At 40.4% G+C, this 14810-nt stretch overlaps 1 protein-coding gene across 1 annotated transcript in view; it reads left to right on the top strand.

The window, feature by feature from the left end:
* Nucleotides 1-14810, top strand: part of REEP5 (receptor accessory protein 5) — a 45343-nt gene that overhangs the window by 19808 nt on the left and 10725 nt on the right. The window contains exon 3 of the mRNA XM_082837003.1: nt 7973-8111. Within this exon, the coding sequence (XP_082693129.1) occupies nt 7973-8111 (139 nt within the window). The remainder of the gene's footprint in view (nt 1-7972; nt 8112-14810) is intronic.

Raw genomic sequence — 14810 nt, 5'->3', positions numbered from 1 at the left:
GCCTCTCTTGTTGCAGAGCACAGGCTCCAGATGTGCAGGCTCAGTAGTTGTGGCTCATGGGACTAGTTGCTCCGCCGCATGTGGGATCCTCCCAGACTGGGCCTCGAACCCATGTCCCCTGCATTAGCAGGCAGATTCTCAACCACTGCACCACCAGGGAAGCCCAGTATTTGTTTTTAACAAAGCCCTAAAGAGAGATCTAGTCTCATAGGAGAAAGTAGTTGTATAAAGTCTGGTGCCCTGGGCTTCCCTGGTGGTGCAGTGGTTGGGAGTCCGCCTGCCGATGCAGGGGACGCGGGTTCGTGCCCCAGTTCGGGAGGATCCCACGTGCCGAGGAGCGGCTGGGCCCGTAGGCCATGGCTGCTGGGCCTGCGCGTCCGGAGCCTGTGCTCCGCGGTGGGAGACGCCGCGGCGGTGAGAGGCCCGCGTACCGCATTAAAAAAAAAAAGTCTGGTGCCCTGTGGTTTTTTTTTCCTTCCAGACAAATATTTTTCCTCACTTTCATTATTAAAAGTAGTACATGCTATATATGTATAACTGATTCACTTTGCTGTACACCTGAAACAAACACAACATTGTAAATCAACTATACTTCAATTAAAAAAAAAATAGTACATGCTAGCAGACTCACAGAGAATAAACTAGTGGCTACCAGTGGGGACAGGGACGGGGGGTGGGGCAATATAGGGGTAGGGGATTAAGAGGTACAAACTGTTAGGTATAAAATAAGCTATAAGAATATATTGTACAACACAAGGAATATAGCCGATATTTTATAATAACTATAAATGGCATATAACCTTTAAAAATTGTGAATCTCTGTACTGTACACTTGTAACTTATATAATATTGTACACCGGCTGTATCTCAATTAAAAAAAATAGCACATACTCATTGTAAAGATCTTAAAAAAGTAAAATTCTGCAATCCCAATACTCAGGATTAACTATACAACTTGAATTATATATTTCTGAATACCATTCTTGGTCTGTAAACACATGCAAATATATCTTTCTTTTTTCTTTTAAACACAAAATTAGTGATCTCTTTTGACACAAAACTATATCTTGGACATCTTTTCCTGTTACCATCCTTTTCAAAGGCTTCAGAATATTTCATTGTATGGATATACCTAAATTTATTTAAACAGTCCATTCTGCCCTTAAAAAAATGTGTAAACACATGCTTCTATAATCGTTTTTTTCTATAATCTTTTAGTTTGAGTTGAAATTCATTTTAATATCACTCTTTCTTCTTTGAACTTCATTTTTTGTGTCTATAAAATGTGGAATTTGAACTAGTTCTTTAAGATATCTTCCAGTTCAACATTCTACAATTTCTAATTTGCTCAGTGAATTTTTAGAACTGCTAGCTGCTCCCATAATATTGCCAACCATCTTCCTCACCTTAGGCCCATCTCCTGCTCACCCAGGCCTTGCTTCCTTTTGCCACCTGCTTGAGGGAGGTGAAGCTCTGCCTCTAGAACATGGCAGGTGGCTCAGGAGAGAATAAGGAGCCACAGCTCTGGGCTTAGGTGGCCAGGCTTTGGGCCAGTGGTGAGAATGTGGCAGTAACAGTGGGCAGAGAGCAATGTAAGACCATGGTGCCCGTCTTTTGTGAATGTGTCCTTCCCAAACCCCTGGGAGTAGTTCTGAGCCCAAGGTCACTGCTGACACCTGCCATTTGAAGACGAGGTGGCACTAGAGAGATAGTGGCCTAGGACTTTGGAGTGAGTGGTGGAATTGCTGTCAGCTGCCGTTGGGACAGTTTCAGAGCTCCTCTAGGATTGAGCTTTTCTTCTCTCTTGGCTTCTCATTCATTGCTGGAAAGGGGTAGCCTCCCCTCTGGCTATAGCTGATGGGACCCAAATCAGTCATTTTGATTTTCTGTCCTAGAAATGACATGACGAAGTGGTACTGAAACTGGAACTTGTAGCTAGTGATTCTGAAACTTGGCTGTGTGTTAGGATCGCCTGCATATGTTTCTAAAAGCACATACCTGTGCTGTACATGGTAGAGTTTGAGTCACTAGATCTGAAGAAGGACCTGGGCGTGTATAGTTTTGAAAAGTTCCCAAGGTGGATGTGGATCATCATCTAAGTTTGAGAACCAGTCCAACCTTTTTGGCACCAGGGACTGGTTTCGTGGAAGACAGTTTTTCCATGGACGGGGCGGGGGATGGTTTGAGCGGTAATGCGAGCGACAGGGAGTGATGGGGAGCAGAAGATGAAGCTTCAGTCGCTCACCTGCTGCTCCCCTCCTACTGTGTGGTGCAGTTCCTAACAGGCCACGGACTGGTACCCAGTCCACGGCCCGGGGGTTGGGGCACCAACTCAGAATACCATCCTGTTCACTTTTTTAAAATAATTAATTAATTTGTTTGTTTATTTTTGGCTGTGTTGGGTCTTCATTGCTGTGCGTGGGCTTCCTCTAGTTGGAGCGAGTGGGGGCTACTCTTCCTTGCGGTGCGCAGGCTTCTCATTGCAGTGGCTTCTCTTGTTGCAGAGCATGGGCTGTAGGCGCTCAAGCTTCAGTAGTTGTGGCTCACGGGCTCTAGAGTGCAGCCTCAGTAGTTGTGGCGCATGGGCTTAGTTGCTCCATGGCATGTAGGATCTTCCCGGAGCAGGGCTCGAACCCATATCCCCTGCATTGGCAGGCGGATTCTTAACCACTGAGCCACGAGGGAAGTCCCATCCTGTTCACTTCTAATGATCCCCCCACCTCAAGGAAGCAGGATGGAGGGTGGAATGGTCCTTTAGGAATCTGGATGTTGAGACTATGACCTTTTCTCCTGTTTGCTCTGTACCCAAGTTAACCTTTCTAAGCCTTGATTTTCTCCAATAGAGAACTCTGGTCCCTTCCAAAAGTACGATTATGAACTCCTTTTGTATTTATATTTATGCAATAAATATTTAGTAGCTGCCCACTTAGCACCAGACACTTTGCTAAGTGCTGTGCAGTCGGGTAGTGAGTGGTTCTCCCAATTAGGAAAACAGCTTGGGATAGAGAAACAGACACAGGCTTTGTTGGAGTTAGTCTTGGGTGTAAACCCAGTCTCTGCTGTTGCAGCTGGGTGCCCTGTCCACGTTATTTTTCTTCCCTAAGCCTCAGTTTCTTCCTCTCAAAAATGAGAATAACGTTACCTATTCCATAGGGCTATTCTGAAGGTTATATTAAATAATTATTAGGTTTCTACCCTTCCCATTCTTTAGCTTTGCCACTTTGGCTAAAGACCAAAAACTACACATGACCTAAGGATAGAGACTGCATCTTAGGATTTCTTGAATCCCGTGTTGCCTGAAAAGTTGATACATCCTCATTCTGATACGCAAGTTGAAATACCATTTAGCATAGGTACATGGCAGTAGAGCACATTGTCAAAGAATCACCCATGTGCAGAGGGCCAAATTCGAAGGCTTCTCCACATCAACAAGCAATTCTCAGATGCCAGCAGAGAGTCTGAGAGTTCAACTCAGTTCTGTCACCTTCTACCCGGAGATAGAATCAAATTGCACAGGTAAAGGGCTCAGTCCAACAAGACTGCCTTCCACTTCAGACACCAGTAACAAGCCCGGGTTGTTAACCTGTGCTTCTGACCAACTGGCTATAAGTCAGAGGTCCCAACGTCCCCCTCTTCAGGTTCAATTAGAATGGCTCACAGAACTCAGGAAAACCATTTACTCACTAGATTACCAATATATTATAAAAGGAAACAAATCGATAGCCAGATGGAGAGATACATAGGCGAGGTCCCAAACAAAGGAGCTTTTGTCCTCATGGAGTTTGGGGTCCAGCATGAGTGGCACAAGGAAGCATTGTGGTTTCCCAACACGGAAGCTCTCTGAAAAGGGACAAAAAGCTGTCCTTTGGGGTTTTATGGAGGCGTCATTACATAGTCATGACTGACTAAATCATTGGCCGTTGGTGATCGATTTAACCTCCAGCCCCTTCCCCTCCCCAGAGGTCAGCGATGGGACTGAAAGTTCCAGCCCTCTAATCACATAGTTGGCTCCAGGGACACCCAGCTCCCCTCCTTATGTGCTTTATAAAAGTCACCTCATTAACATAACAAAAGACACCTTTATCCCTCTCAACACTTCAGAAATTGCAAGGGTTTGGGGAGCTGTGCAGGAACCTGGATGAAGACCAAATATATAGGAGAACTATATTTTGGTCTTTGGAATGACCAAATATATATTTTGCTTATAAATCACAATTTTGCATCCTCTCATTTGGACAAGACAGTATATACGTAAATAGCGTTCAGGAAATCCCGGTATTAAGCGCTTTTCTTACCTCTTTGAGTCTTAGTTTCCTCAACTGTACACTGATTGGGTTAGACTATCTTCTATGTTCTTTCTTGTTCTGACTAGCTTATGATGTTATGACATGTAGACACATTTTAAAAAATGAACATTGTGGTATTTTTAATTAAAACAGTAATTAACTGCTTCAATAATAGAAGTTCTATTTAAAAATTCTCTTTACCTTAATGAGACTCTGTGATCTTTTCCTGTCTTTTTTCCCAGGCCTTGGTTTTCTACAAAGTTGTGTTCAATATGTGTGCTCAATTTTGAGTTCTTCCTACTTTTCAGTGTTACTATAGAGTGTTCCAAGTGTATCAGCATGGAAACTTTTGAATTCATATTGTTAAGGTAGGGAGCTTATTCCTTGAGAGACTGAACTTGAACTGTTAGTTTTTCTGTTTTTGAATCTGTGGATCTTGACTAACATCTTAAAAATAATGACATAACAGGTCTTCCCTGGTGGTGCAGTGGTTGAGAATCTGCCTGCTAATGCAGGGGACACAGGTTCGAGCCCTGGTCTGGGAGGATCCCATATGCCATGGAGCAACTAGGCCCATGAGCCACAACTACTGAGCCTGCACGTCTGGAGCCTGTGCTCCACAACAAGAGAGGCCTCGACAGTGAGAGGCCCGCGCACCGCGATGAAGAGTGGCCCCCGCTTGCCACAGCTAGAGAAAGCCCTCGCACAGAAACGAAGACACAACACAGCCAAAAATAAATAAATAAATAAAAATAATAATAATGACATAACAGTTTTCCAAGGCAATATTAAAGCAAAAAAACCCAAATGGGACCTAATCAAACTTATAAGCTTTTGCACAGCAAAGGAAACCATCAGCAAAATGAAAAGATAGACTAAAGAATGGGAGAAAATATTTGCAGACAATACGACTGACAAGGGATTAATTTCCCAAATATACAAACAGCTCATACAACTCAATAATAAAAAAACAAACAACCCAATTAAAAATGGGCAGAACCTTATATAGACATTTCTCCAAAGAAGACATACAGATGGCCACTAGGCACATGAAAAGATACTCAACATTATTAATTATTAGAGAAACGCAAATCAAAATTACAATGAGGTACCATCTCATAACAGTCAGGATGGCCATCATTAAAAAGTCCACAAATAACAAATGCTGGAGAGGGTGTGGAGAAAAGGGAACCCTCCTACACTGTTGGTGGGAGTGTAAATTGTGCAGCCACTATGGAAAACAGTGTGGAGATTCCTCAAAAAACTAAAAATAGAGTTGCCATATGATCCAGCCATCCCACTCTTGGGCATATATCCAGATAAAACTGTAATTGGAAAAGATATGCATATCCCAGTGTTCATAGCAGCACTATTCACAAGAGCCAAAGCATGGAAGCAACTTAAATATCCATCAGCAGATGAATGGATAAAGAAGATGTGGTGTGTGTCTGTGTACATATCTATATATCTATATCTATCTATATATATATACACAATGGAATATTAGCCATAAAAAAGAACGAAACAATGCCATTTTCAGCAACATGGATGGACCTAGAGATTATCATACTAAGTGAAGTCAGACAGAGAAAGACAAATACCATATGATATCACTTATATGTGGAATCTAAAATATGACACAAATGAACTTATCTACAAAACAGAAACAGACACACAGACATAGAGAACAGACTTGTGGTTGCCAAGGGGGAGTGGGGGTGGGGAGGGATAAATTAGGAGTTTGGGATTAGCAGATACAAACTATTATATATAAAATAGATAAACAACAAGGTCCTACTGTATAGCACAGGGAACTACATTCAATGTCTTATAATAAATTATAATGGAAGCGAATATTAAAAAGTATATATACATACACATATATATAACTGAATCCCTTCGCTATACACCAGAAACTAACACAACATTGTAAATCAACTATACTTCAATAAAAAAATAATAATGACATAGAATGGAATTGAAAATATCAGTGGTTTCATAAATGTTTCAGTTTAATTTGTGTGTGGATGTGTGTTTGCTGGTTAGTCATGGATTGCTTTGGTCCCCAAAACTAAGACCTTAAGTGAAATATAACTATGTATCCCCTCTGCCCAGGATGGATGTGTAAGAAACAAGTTCTTACCGTAATGATAACTTTAAAAATCCACTTAAATATAAATAGGTAAACCATATTCTATACCAAATAAAGTGCAGAGGGGGAAAAAACCTTACGTGTAAAGGGTATACATTTTTTAGTTCTTTGGTTCACATGCTTGCCTACGCTTTTCCTTTGGCCTTCTATTACATCAGCTAGCTTCTACCTGAGGAAAGCTAAAACACAAACACAGTCCACATGTGAGAAGCCATTATTTTATAATTAGCTGCCTTCAATTCATTTTATGATTCTGTGTTTATTCTTGACGTTCAAAGCAGCATTCATTTAATCACTCGCTCCTCTCCTTTTCCTCATTAGCAGTCATCTCATTCAGCTATAACTTTTCCCTGCTCAGTCATCTTCTTAAAACACTCATGCAGGCACTCACACCTACACCCACAGCTACTTCCAATTAATTCAGAGGCTTTCTTAGGGGATGACTCAGCATGATTCATCAGCCTGTCTCTTTGGTGAACCCGTGTTACCAAGTAGCCAATGTATTTTTAATAGTTAACCCATCGCATAGGCTAAACGAGATTCAGGTTTCTTCTAGTTTACTGTTGTAGTCCAGCTCAGTTACAATTAAGTTTCCAGGCATGTGTCAGGATAGGATAAAAGATTATGGAATTGAGGTTTAGAATGAAAGGATTCCCAGGACTGGAAGAAATTCCTGTGATTCAGAAGTAAAAGAAGGTTATTTTAAATTTAGTTCTATTCATTTACAGAGTAAATTTTGTTTAAGCAGTAGTTGATACTGAGAAAGTCATATTAACTGATAAGAGGAGGAAAGGTCACAGCCTGAGGATCACATAATGTCAGTCGAAACCAAATGGACACCATGATGTTTGTTTTCACCTCTTTGTAATGAAGTGTGTTGTGAACTTCGGACAGTGCCTAAACTATGTTCCAGAAGGTCTTTTATGGAATGCCTCCTCACCATGATGTACTTCAGTTATTAAAAGTGCATAAGAGGGCTTCCCTGGTGGCGCAGTGGTTGAGAGTCCGCCTGCCGATGCAGGGGACGCAGGTTCGTGCCCCGGTCCGGGAGGATCCCACATGCTGCGGAGCGGCTGGGCCCGTGAGCCATGGCCACTGAGCCTGCGCGTCCAGAGCCTTTGCTCCGCAAAAAAAAAAAAAAAAAAAAGTGCATAAGAACTGAGTTACATGAGTGAATTATTGATATATCCCTAGTGGCAGGACCCCACTTGAGAGTGGGGATTACTCTAGTTCCCAGTCATTGGTGGTATTTCCTGGAGCCTTGGTGGAGACTCAAGCAGAGTAGAGATCCAGGGGACAACTGGTGCTGGTTTCTCTGGTAACCAGAGAACTGGTAACAGGTAGTTATAATGGCTTGTCCTGACATCTCTACATTGCTGCCTGTTTTCATGTTGTACTTTTGCATCTAGTGACATGATGCATACATTTGCCTGAGTTTCTCAGTTGGTGTTGGAGGGCAGCTGTGAAAGTATGTTTGAAAATGTCTCATTGAGATCTTACTACATGATACACTTGCTTTTGTATTGCCTTTCAGAATTAAAGCGATAGAGAGTCCAAACAAAGAAGATGATACTCAGTGGCTGACCTACTGGGTAGTGTATGGTGTGTTCAGCATTGCCGAATTCTTCTCTGACCTCTTCCTGTCATGGTTCCCCTTCTACTACATGCTGAAGGTACGTTGGCTTTCCTGAACTGCCATTTTCTTCCATCTGTGTTTTTGCTTTGCTCCCTACCCCTGAAATAAACTCCATCTCAGGACCTCTATACAAGGAATAGGAACAGATGCTTGAATGTTGGACATCTGTGGCTCTGCCTTAGATTAATAAACAGGAAGACAGGATTCAACATGTCTAACTTATTTTTATATTATCTTGGAAACAGCCAAAGCAATTGTGTCTTTACAATGTGTTTGAGAATAATAAAAGATGGAAATACTGTGAACTAGCACAAGCATTGCTCTTTGCCAAGATCCTCTCTTCATGCTCTGTTGTCTGTGTTTGATGCGTCAACATTGCAAATTTTACCAAGTCATCAGTTACTCACAGTGGTGTGCTGGAGTCATTATTTCTGGAAAAAAAATACTTATTTCTTAATCGGTTTGGAAAAAGCAGACGTGAAACGGGCTCTCTGAGGAAGTCATTTTAATAACTCTGGCAGGTGCAGTAGTCTGGGATCAGCCCTGCCAAGCGTTGTTTGCCAGAGAACTCTCCTCGGCTATTACTGTGTGAGGAAAGGGAGTAGGACGTTGAACTCGTCCCTAATGGCACCTGTATCACCTCCAGCCTTGGCCTCCAAGGCACATGACAATGAAAAGTTTGCACCTTTTGATAGAGTGGTTGGTTCTTTTTCTCTAAATGGGACAGACTGTCTTCAGTTGATTCCTCAGGTGTCTTCCATGGAAGAGGCTTGCTTCCAGTTAGTTGCATAGGATGTAAATAGTTCCTCAGGTTCACCGACCCAGACTTCCCAAGCTGCCGAGGGTGGTGAGTCCAGCTCTTATGAATTCTGGGTCCTCTTCTTTTCCCTCATACGCTTAAGTATTTGCTTTAGTAAGGGTTACACATGACATAGTTTAAAGACTCAAATAGCTCTGGAAGAGTTTTGATGATCTACACTCCTGCCCCTTATATTGCCTTTCCTTAAAAGCAACCGCTGTCCCTTCATTTATGACAGATTATTTTGTCATTTACCTCTGTTTCTAAATAATATCCTTGTTTAGTTACCTTTTAATTTTTATGTTCTACACGTTAGCTCTTTCATTCATTTATTTATTTGGTTGCGCCAGGTCTTAGTTGCGGCATATCTGCGGGATCTAGTTCCCTGACAAGGGATAGAACCTGGGCCCCCTGCATTGGGAACACAGAGTTTTAACCACTGGACCACCAAGGGAAGTCCCTACACATTAGCCCTTGATTCCCACCAGAAGATAAGGATTTGGCTTTCTTTCCTCCTTCCTCCCTGCCACACATGCAGGCTTGATAGTAATAAAAGATGTCCTCATCTTCCTCAGGGATAATTTTGGTTAGATAGGGCTTCACCACTTTTATTATTATGACTTGTTAAGCACTGTTTAGTTGGGCCATATAGTATATATATAATGTACATGCAGTGTTGCTGCAGTTTCTTAGTTTCCCCGGAATCAATAATTGTTTCCTTATTTCTATATTTAGGCCTATTTTGAGTGTCCTTGTTATTTTAATTTGTCCTAATGTCTACATTTCTATTTACTTGCTTTTAAAATTTTCTATCTGAGGAAATGTAGTTACAGGAAATTAGATAGCGGAAGCTCTGTCATCCTTTGGTCTCCTTCCCCACAGCCGCCACTACGTTGATATTACCTTGATTTTTAATTCTTGCTAATTATGGATATATTTTTTCTTTTCCTCTGGCCTTACCTATTTTTCAAACATATTTATTTGTATTTTCCTTCTTTCTGGGAGATTTTCTCAATCCTATCTTCCAATTTTCAGTTTTGTTCCATTCTGCTGTTTATGCCATACATTGTGTTATTTCAGTTATATTCTTCATACCTAGTAGTTTTGCTTGGCTCTTCCCTATGTTTTCTTGTTCTTCTTTCATATCGCTGTATTTCTTTTAGTATAGCTGTTTTTAAATTCTTGGTCATTCACTTCTAAAATTTCTGCTGCTGATAGAATCTGTAGTTGATTGTGCTGTCGCTGTTTTGAACTGGTTGTACTTTTCAAATACCTTGTTATTTTGGCCTGTAAGTTCCTTCTCCTCCAGGAGTATCAGCTGTTCCATCGGGTGTTAGAATGGAGGAGGCCACACCGTGATCCATGCTAGTCCATAAGCTCAGGGTAGGGGTGTGTGAGTCCTAGGGTGGGGACCCCCAGGCAGCAGAAGAGCCACAGTTGATTCCCTTCCCCCACTAAACAGCTCTTCAGGTGCAGGTGTCACCCTTTGCTCCCCCAGCAGCACTAGAAGCAGGTGCTCCTAAGTTGGAATTCATAGCTCTAGAGGTTGGAGCAGGAGGGCTTGAGGAGGAACTGCCCTGGCTACTTAGTCCCTAGCTGTTCTCCTTAGTGCCTCACAAGGCAGGACTTCCATGCCAAAAACTCTGTTTTAGAAAAAGTATAGGAGAATGTTTTTTAACTTGGAGGTACAGAAACAAGACAGAAATTTCTATATGACAGTGGGCAGTATAAGCAAAGATGAAATCATGACAGACTAGGAGGATGTATTTAGAACACTTACACCAGATAAGGAATTAATATCCAGAATATATAAAAACATTTACAAGTAAGAAGAAAAGGAGAAAAATGAACAAAGGTTATAAATAGACATTTCACAAAAGAGAAGAAAATATGAGTAGTCAGTGATCTGGGAAATGTGAGTTAAAATAGTGAAATACTATATTTTGCTCATTACATTGGCAGGTATTTAAAAGGTTGAGGATATCTGGTATTGGTGAATATATTGGGAAATGGATGTGTGGTGGTAACGCTATAAATTGGAATAGCCTTTTTAAAGGAGGCTTTGACAGTTTCTTGTCAAAATGAAAAATGATACTCTAGCAGTTCTAAGCATCCATCCTAGGAAGTATTCACCACGAATAAGAGAGCTGCATAAGGACATTTACTGCAGCATTTTTGGTTATAAATAAAAATTATTAAAAAAAAAAAACCTGCAGGGTCCGTCAACTGGTAACTGGTTAAATGAATTAATAGTACATCCATACAGTTAAATGAAATGAAATGATCCATTTGTAGATATAGAAATTTTGCATAATTCATTAATTATAAAAAATTATAGAATATTACAGTATGAAACCACTTATGGTAAAAAAAAGCTAAATAGTTTAAAAGTTTAAATGAAAACATGGATATTCTCTTAATTTTGAATGCTGTTACCACAGAACGCCTGTAACACAGCAGAAAATTTTTCCTTCAAAACAAATGGGAAAAAAGTTGGTCTGTGGGAAGATTTAATATTCCAGAGATTGCTGGATTTTTCGTGTGTTTTTGTTATCCAAAGATATTTAGCATTTATAAAAATAATTTTATAATCTTTAATTTGAATGTCCATATTTTAAACTTAAAATATTTGTGAACCCCTTAATAAGATCCATCTGATGGCAGTGACATCACATTGTGGTCTCTAACAGAAGGAAACTGGGCTTTTGCCTTGGGCCCCACTGCTTGCCCTGAACAGTATCCCGTCAGCAGAACCACTCACACCAGTATCTGACCTCAGGCTTCCGGAACACAAGCCCGACTTCAGCCTGCTCCTGATCGCCTCTGCTAATGGAGGCCCCTTGAGGTAGAAAGTATCCAAAATAAAAGATAATCACCAAGTCATTTATATTTGATTTTGAAGTACATTACAAAAATTGCTTTGCAACAAATTTTCCTCCCTAACGGTAAAACAAATGCACATCCATTAGTAGTGAGTGTCCAGCTGTTTGATGTCACGGCGTCCAGAATGAGAGAGTGAATTTACCGCATATGTTCCAAATAGATAATATACTTGAGATGATTGAAAATTGATTATGCTGTCAATAAAAATGCTTTCTTCCTGCATTAGTGGCATACTCTGAGTGGCTTCAGTGAACTGACTGAGAAAAGGTCTCTGAATTGCAGAGTGTGTAGGAGAATATCCCATTTTAAGGACTAGCATAAATCTTATCTGTGCCATTGCTACAATCACAAGGTGATTGTGTGGGAGGATGAAAAGGAGACCTGCAACTAAGGCCATGTTTACTATTTTATCTTTTGCAGAATTAGTATTGTTGGCCTTTTCCCCCCATTTTTCTAAAGCAGCCTATAAGATTGCAGGAATACAAGAGGAACCAATGATTAGGCATCAAGGGTTAGTCGAGAAGATACTGTTCAATGTATTGAGCTAGAAAAAGTGGATCCTGCCTGTTCAGAGCTTTGCTCTGAGGTCCATCTTTGAACAGGAAGGTTTAAAAATAAATGTATTTATTTAAAAATAAATTTTTTCTCCGATTGTGAAAGTAGTGTATTTCTTTATTCAGCAGATATTTATTTAGAACCTCTATGTGCCAGAATCTGTTCTAGGTCAGGGGATTTTGGTGAATAAAACAAAATCCCTGCTGTCATACTGTTTGCATTTGTGTTGTGTGTGTGTGCATGTGTGTTGGGGCATGTTTTAGATAGGGAAGAAAATAGTATTTGGAAGACTACCACTGGTATCATCTTAGGGTAGTCTTCCTTTTCTTTTTTAATGTGCAGATAAATTGCTTGATGTAAGACAATTGTTATTGTCTTAACCATATATGTATGGTTGAAACCATATATATCAGGGGTCCCCAACCCCCAGGCCACGGACCAGCACCAGTCCGTGGCCTGTTGGGAACCAGGCCACAGAGCAGGAGGTGAGTGGCGGGCGAGCGAGTGAAGCTTCATCTGCCGCTCCCCATCGCTTGCGTTATCACCTGAACCACACCTCCCGCCCCCCGCGGAAAAATTGTCGTCTTCCACGAAACTGGTCCCTGGTAGCAAAAAGGTTGGGGACCAATGATATATATGATATGATTCTATAACTCACTTTTTTTCAATTAACACAATATTATGAGTATTTTCTCATTCAATATTCTTTGACATAAATGTCTAATCCATTATAGGTGATAATGTATTCATTCCCCAGTTAATAGACATTTAGGATATTTATCTTGCTATTTTAACTAATGCTACAATGAGTATCTTTGTACCTCATCTTTACTCTCATTTGAATCATCTTCTAGATTTATTTTTAAAATAAAGGTTGAATAAGTTTTGGCAAGTTTAAGTCCTGATCCAGACCGTCACCTGTATCGTTTCACCCATTGACAAAGAGCATAACATTTCTCTTCTTAACTTTGTAGGAGGCAAAAAAGATAGAAAAATCTTCCCCTTCACATGTTCGTTTTTACCTTTCATTTGTGCATGCTGAGCAGTCTGTTTTAACTTTAGCTCATTACTATTCTCGTGGCTGTGTTGCAAAGGCTTCCCAAGGCTTCTGTTTTTGATCAAGTGATTGCAGCATACCAGGAAGTCAGTGTTGAAATACATTTTTTCTGGCATTAACTCTCAGTTCTCACCAGGCTAGTCCCAAACCGTGCATATTAAATATATCCCTACCTTGGAAATACCTCTTCTAGGGGAAAATTGAATAGTGACAGCATTAGAATCATAGACAGAATTATCTGGCCTGTTGTAATTTGTAATTTAAGGATTTAGTGTGTCATTGCTAATAGTGCCAAGAGTTGAGTTGAAAGGGCATGGCCGGACTCTGTCTGAACTCTGTCTGAGTGGGCTTGTGTTTGCCGTTGGAAGTTTCGTCAGCTGGCACTTAGAGGGCAGCTTGATTAAGAGGATGGCCAGATCTGTGTAGCTCAGGGTATTCCTCGGCTGTAGAGTAGTTACATAGATTAAGAAAAGGGAGTTTTAAAAGCTGGTGGCTGAATATCACCTTGAGAGTTGAATAGTAATTAACTTTATTTTTAATACAAGAAAGTTACTTCATATGAGAACTGGAAAATGCTCACGATGTGGGTAAAGAGCAGTAATTATTTTATTGTCTCAAGACGATAGCTAGAGGGTACCAGAAAGAACTAACTAAACAGCCTGGAGAATAGCCTATAAAGTTAATCACACTGCAGAGGTACAGAAATGTAGACTCTTGGCTCTGGTCCTGTCTGGTAGCCATGCTTAATTCATCCTGAAAAGGTGAATGAATCAGCTTTTCTGGGTTGCTGAAGGGCTGTTATCTGCATAGGCAGGTAATATTTCAGAGATTTTTCAACAACAGTAAGAACTGTAGGACTTGGTAATACTACTACTATCTTGTACGTTTTTAAATTTGTGACTTTCCTAAAAATCCTGCAGAAGAGAAAATCGACTCTTAGAGAGGTTGTTTGATTTACCTAAAGTCATAGAACAGATACCAACTCTCCTGATTCTTAACCCAGTGAGTCATTTCTACTTCACCTTGAGGCCTATGGGCATGTGTGTCTACATCAATAATCCATTCCCGACAATTAGATATTCTACGTAGGAATACCAGCCAGGAGACTATTTCTTACAATTTTAAATAATAAAAATTAAAATGTATTACATGTCAATTTAAAACTCCATGCCAATTTCCTAAATATTAATACAGCAAGATGCCCCTGTATAAATAACAAATATATTGGATGTTAGATGCTAAAAACTAAATCCAAATAGTTCCTGCGCTCCAAATAGTTAATATAGTTGGTGGGAAGCTATTGCTTTGTTTGCAGTAAGTAGTACATGGCACATCCCCTTGGACACTGCATTCTCTTCACAATGTCCACACAGAATTCCGATGTTCTGTCAAGAATGTAACTTTTCCTTTTCCTGTATATCATCTTGTCTAAATTGTTTTAT

The sequence above is a fragment of the Leucopleurus acutus genome (assembly GCF_964270905.1).
Source record: "Leucopleurus acutus genome assembly, chromosome: 3".
Classification (NCBI taxonomy): domain Eukaryota; kingdom Metazoa; phylum Chordata; class Mammalia; order Artiodactyla; family Delphinidae; genus Leucopleurus; species Leucopleurus acutus.
The sequence above is the reverse complement of the archived record's forward strand: the minus strand, read 5'-3'. Positions and strand labels throughout refer to the sequence as shown.